The sequence below is a fragment of the Cyprinodon variegatus genome, unplaced genomic scaffold (genome assembly GCF_000732505.1).
Source record: "Cyprinodon variegatus isolate N-32 unplaced genomic scaffold, C_variegatus-1.0 Scaffold37, whole genome shotgun sequence".
In the NCBI taxonomy this organism is placed as follows: Eukaryota; Metazoa; Chordata; class Actinopteri; order Cyprinodontiformes; family Cyprinodontidae; genus Cyprinodon; species Cyprinodon variegatus.
In genome coordinates, this window is record NW_015150490.1 from 1,102,383 (window position 1) to 1,108,382 (window position 6,000).

Here is a 6,000-nt window from a genome sequence, read left to right on the forward strand (position 1 = left end):
CCACAAGATAATAGTCATTACATTTGCCAAAGAGAGATCTTCAGGGACACACACACACCCACCCCCACACACACCCACACTTAATATTCATTCTGCCATTATAGTGAGGACCTTGTGTTGATTCGCATTGACTGCCATTGATTTCTATGCCCTAACCCTAAAACTAACCCTAAACCTAACCATTACTAATGCATACCTCACCCTAACCTTAACTCAATTGACGCCGCTTAGCCTTAAACCTAACCATTAGGAAAATATCATGTGAGGACCGGCAAAATGTCCTCATTTTGCAACAACTTGTCCTCAATCTGATGGTGAAAATGGAAAAATGGTCCTCACTCTGAGAGCCAAACAGGTACAACCCCTTGTTTTTTTGGTTTCATACTAAGGAAAGTTTTCTCATTGGCTGCTTTTCTGGATTCAACCCACGTATATTCTCCTCAAGGGTTAGAGAGAGGTGCTGAGTAAGTCTCTCTGCAATCGTAAAACTTGTTTACTCCAGAGGTGCCACACACCTATCTGACCCCTGGGCCCCCGCACAACTACAGAGAATGTAATCACAAGACAGATAAGCAGGAGTGTCTAGGTTATTTTCCTTTCACTAAAACTTAGAGAAAATCTTTGGTTTACAAATTTCTTTCTATCAAAATTATTTTGTCAAAATACAAACTGTGGTTTAAATGAAATTCATATCTCACATACACAGTTTTTTTAATTTTATTTTTCTAACTCAGGTTAGAACCATTTGGTTCTCAAGCTTCAAGTAACCCATTTAGGCCCTTCACAGTAAGTTAATCAAATATTTGACTACAAAAGTAAAACAGTTGACAGGTGTTCAAAATTATAAATACATTTAAAAATATTGCTTATTTTCATTTGAGAATATAGTTTCTGAAACAGAAAGGCGTTAAAGTACTAAGCTTAAATTTTGTGCCTCATTTTTCGTCAGTGCTGTAAACCTGACTAATCACTTTAAATTTACATGAATACAGATGTGGGGGAAAAAAACACCAGGTGTTCACAAGGCAGCAAGTTGGGTTGTTAAGATATTCCCCTCATTTTTAATTAATGCCTGGAAGTACTTAGATTTATATTTCACTTCAGTAAATATTGTAAGTTCCTCTTTCAAGGATTAAGATTAATTTTGAAATTTTTCATCAGTTCCCAAGATAAATGTTTTATTTGTTTTTGTTTTTTTTATCCTCCTGTCTTATTTCAAGACAGAACAGCAATATTTGTAATGAGCTTAAATTACATAAAGTTAATATCGCCTAGTCAATAAGGGACTTCTGAAGACAATTTCTTGCACCATTTTTTGTTTAGCATAACAATCTAACAGTGTTTATTTTGAAAAAGGGGCTCAACATAAATCCAACCCTGCAGTTCTTACCTTTCCTACTTGTAAAATATTTGTAAAACCAACCATGGTGTGTTTTTCTTTCTTAACAGTCATGCACAACTTTGTGTTCTGCATGATGTTTAGATATTAGATTTAATTCCAAAAAAAGAACATTTTAATTTGTAGTTCTAATTTGTTTCAATGTGGAACTTTTTGAAGTGTTTTAACATTTTTAGAGCACTTGTGTGAGCGGCAAGATGACAAGATGGGCATAATGGGAGTTTATTTTAGTCAATGACCTCAGAGGGTTACAAAATGCAAAATTCAAAAGATTATTTCCTCAGAGACAAGAAAGTTAACTGACATCTTGGTCCAGGAAAAATGTGCAGCTAATGGCCAAATGCACTCAGCTGTAGAATTTGTTGCTGCTAGTTGAGTTGCAAAGTGCTTTTCTTCTTGAATTCCACTCTGTGTCTTTATTTAAATCACTTGTGGATTATGTTATATAAATAGATTAGCCTTCATTTAATACAGGAATAATAGCAGGAATTTAAAAAAGAATCTTTTAATCTGTGCCCATTAAACTGCTTTTTCTTTTGTTTTGTTTTTTTCTGTCTAAACAGGGTGCTAGAATCCAGTTTTGATGGGATTATTCCTTGTTTTTGACCATTAAATATAATTCTAGAACCATGGCTGAAAGATCGTGTCCTCCCAGGCTGTCTATCTAAATAACGTGTGTCTTAAAAAGTGTTACACTGTCAGCATATTGGTGGCTTGCTTGCTGCTATAGCATTTTTGCCCGAGGCACCTTCATGCAGTCACATATGTCCTCATTAGAAAGCAACATCTACACTGCCAGTCCCTGTGCTGCAATCAAGATAGAAGTAAAGACATTTTTGTTCCTCCAAATGTACATGATGAAGTTTTTTCTGAGCCTGAAAAAATTGATTTAATCTTAAAAAATTTGTAAGCTTGTTTCAAAACATTTATATATCTGTGTTGTGAAGTCGCAGCACCATGAAGATGAAAAACGAGCCCTGAGCAGAGAAATCATCGTCCTTAACAACCACCTGATGGAGGCGAAGCTAACAATTGAGAAGCTGCAAGAGGACAATGTGAGTTATGCTGGTTTTAGTTTTCTTTTTTTAGAATCAACCACATTGTTATTGATTCTCTTTTGCTTTAGAAGAGAACCAAAGGCTGCATTCTGATACAGTTTTTACATCAAGCTACTTTGCCTTTTTGAAATTTGGGCAATTTTTCCTACACTCTGAGGAATACCGTTTGAATTTTCTATGGACTAAAAAAAAATGTTAATTTAAGAAACATTAGATGTAATGTGATTGTTGCTGTGATAAAAGATCTGTAAAACGGTCGAATGATTAGAATTGATTAGTGGGGGAACGGTCTATAGCCTTCTCCACGTTTACTGTACATCTGGCCTACTTTTGACAAAATTTATGAGTTAATGAAATGTTAAAATTTTTTAAAGAAATCTTTGAAATTTGACTTGAGTGTACTTGCTTAACAATGAGAAATAATGAAAACACTTTTATGTTAATTCAAATTTATTCTTTTTTTCCCCCATGTTTTACTTATACAGTTAATGAATTTTAGTCTGTTATTTCATGTATTGCTGGGAAAGAAATCGTACCTAGTTGGAATTTGATTTAAATATTTTGTGGGTCTAAACACATTCAGAGTAGGATTATGGAAAAATAGCGTTTGTGATTATACTGGTGTATGAAAGGTGAAATCATTGAAAAGTTTTCTCCCCATTTTTACGAGATGTGCTGGTGAATAAAAAAAAATATCTTTGTGCAAAATCCAAACAAATTCTTAGGCCAATTCTGTTTCATATATTCTATTCTATTTAAAATAATACAATTTATAAGATTAAAAGCAACCAATTATTTTCTGCAGATATTTAGCCTCCTGTGCAGACATTTTAAGAGTCGGCAATAGCAATTTTTTTTTTATGTGTGAGCAAACTAGATGGAAATTGTATATGAGCAGCAAAACTAGCATTTTGCCAATTAGGCTTTACCAAAAGGAAAACTATAATATCAGGTTATTCAATAATTAAAACATTAAATCTACCATCTACAAAAAAGTCTTTAAACAATAAACAATAGTCTAAAACTCTAAAATACCTTTAGAATTCACCGATTAGTATTATTTGAACCAAAACAGACCCTCTTCTTTCTTTTTTTTTGTTCTTGAGATGCAAAATGTTTTTGTCATTATTTAGTCAGATACAAGAGGAGTACACAAAAAGAGAGCAAGATGTACCTTACATCTGTGGGATTTTAGATGGATTTGAAGGTTCTGTGTATAATAGAAATGCTTAGAAAACCTAACTTTAGCTAAGTTTATATTATTACGATCCTTCTCATTACAATGTATCAAAGTAACTGATCAGATTAATTGAATTCTTTTTTTTTTATTATTATTATTATTATTATTTGGCATGTTTAGCGTTTTGTTTTTTTGTTTTTTCTTAGTTAAGAGCACATTACTGTAAGCTGCAAGTAATGGGAAATTATTTCAGCTAATGTATTTAGATTTTTAAGCAAACATTGCAAGTTTTAGAAGGACAGAAGTAAGTCTTCATCACATTCACTTCTGTCTGTTATCTCTTTTTGGTTTTGTACATGTGCTTCCTCCACAGGAGCTGTACAGAAAAGACTGTAGCTTGGCTGTTCAGCTGCTGCAGTGCAACAAGTCTCTGTACAGAGATCAGCTCTCTGAGGTGAGACCTCCACCTACTCTCACAGGCTTCAAACCTGGAGCTTTTCTTGAACCACATAGCCTTTACCCTCTCTGAAGTCCTATTTTTAACTGCTCAGCTTTAAAAAAAAATTACAAGTGTAAATATATATATATATATATATATATATATTATTTTAGAGTTTTAGACTATATATATATATATATATATATATATATATATATATATATGAGAAAAAAAAAGACATTTCATCTCAAGCTGCATTGAACGACTGAAGGGTTTTTAGAGTACTACTGGACTGAAATTTAGGCAAAAAAGAAATTGCTGTCTGGAGTGTAATGAGAGGGCCGTTTTGCCCTGAGAGAGCCAGAAAAGATAAGAGAGTTGGCAGAAAGACATGAACAGGAAGTTGCTGCAACAGCAGCTGAGGCGCTGTAAGAGAATTAGAGCTGAAGGTTATTTGGCTGAATAACCTTCACCTCTGAGAGATGAAAGAAACAAATTCTGAAATTATTAAAAAGCTCCGAGGCATACTAAAGGTACAGAGATTACTTCACACTCTCTTATAATTTAAATGAGTTTTGTTTAGCTGCAAGAAACATAGTTCAAAATTGAATAATCTACTCCAGTAAATGCTTAAAATTAGACCAAAGCCAAGCAGTTGTATACTTCTAGCAGTTAAACATGAATAAATAAAAAAAATCATAACAGATCCATGAGTTATTACTGTTGCTTTAAATATTACAAAATAATAGCAAAAAAATTAAGAAGAAATTATTTTTAGACTGAAAAGAAAAAAAAAGTGTAGTGTAGTTTTAAATGCAGTAGTTTAATTGTAGTTGCAATGTGTTATAAAAGAACAATATATTTTCTGTATAATTTAAAGCTTTATCATTAATTAATTATTGATGATTCTGCCCTGGGATTATTTAACATGTTCACCTATTGTAGTTTGGGAAACAATGTGGTGAAATGCAATGTATTAAACTAAACTGTAAAGATGATTAATTACATGCTCACTGGAGGGGTACACTTTCAAATGACCAAAGCAAAGATAAATTCTGCACTAGTTTTTTTCTGCAATGCAACATTTTGTTAGAAAATAAATAAGGTTGCTTTTAATGTAAAAATATGTATTTAGTCTTTAACATTTACTGGCATCGGTACTGTAAGTTTGTCAAGTCCCTTTTCATTAATAGGGGCTGGACAATAACAAAACTAAGTGATTTCATATGGATGCATGTTTTCCAATGGGATAAGTTCTAGTAACTGATTCTGTGAGAAAGTGAATTTTGCTGCCTGTGAATAACTTCTATGTAAATTTGGCCACACCTCTGAGTTATTAAAGTTTTCAAAGATCAACCTTTTCAGTTTTCTGGTAGAGACAGCCTGACTTCTATTAAAAAAACCCTGGTGTTTCAAATATTTATGATGCCATATTCCCTTATGCGGTTCAAATTGTCTTTTATTAACAGTCAGACCCAAAGCATCACGAAATCCACACCATGCTTTACAGTAGACAACTCACCAAGAGTGTTTTGTTATAGCTTGCTTTTTACAGCCGTCTTTTCTAAATACTTAAAGGCAGGATTACGGCTTTCTTCCATCTCCATATGTTTTGTGAAAGGACTGATGTGGTGATGGGCCAGACATTAGCCTTTTTCTGTACCTGGATCGCCATTTCCAGGAGTCACAGCTCTTTTTTTAGAACACCTCTGTAAGGGTAAACTGGCTGCACGGACGATGGAGTAATTTGAAGAGCATGTATGGTTGTTGTGACCAGCTGTAGAATAATATGTAATCAGAATTAACTGTAATGATTAATTTTGTGTGGAGAAAAAAATTTATTTCACTCTAGTTTTCAATCAGTTATCATAATGAACAGAACAAGAAACAACAACAATGTTGAAAAAATTTATATATAAATGGT

At 33.1% G+C, this 6,000-nt stretch overlaps 1 protein-coding gene across 3 annotated transcripts in view; it reads left to right on the top strand.

Moving 5' to 3' along the window:
- The window catches only part of LOC107105232 (brain-enriched guanylate kinase-associated protein-like), a 35,947-nt gene that overhangs the window by 21,870 nt on the left and 8,077 nt on the right, over positions 1-6,000 (top strand). For 2 of the 3 annotated variants that reach the window (XM_015405367.1, XM_015405361.1), the window contains 2 exons: positions 2,347-2,454; positions 4,011-4,091. In XM_015405367.1, coding sequence (XP_015260853.1) covers positions 2,347-2,454; positions 4,011-4,091 — 189 coding nt within the window. The remainder of the gene's footprint in view (positions 1-2,346; positions 2,455-4,010; positions 4,092-6,000) is intronic. The other variant, XM_015405373.1, reaches the window with a different exon arrangement.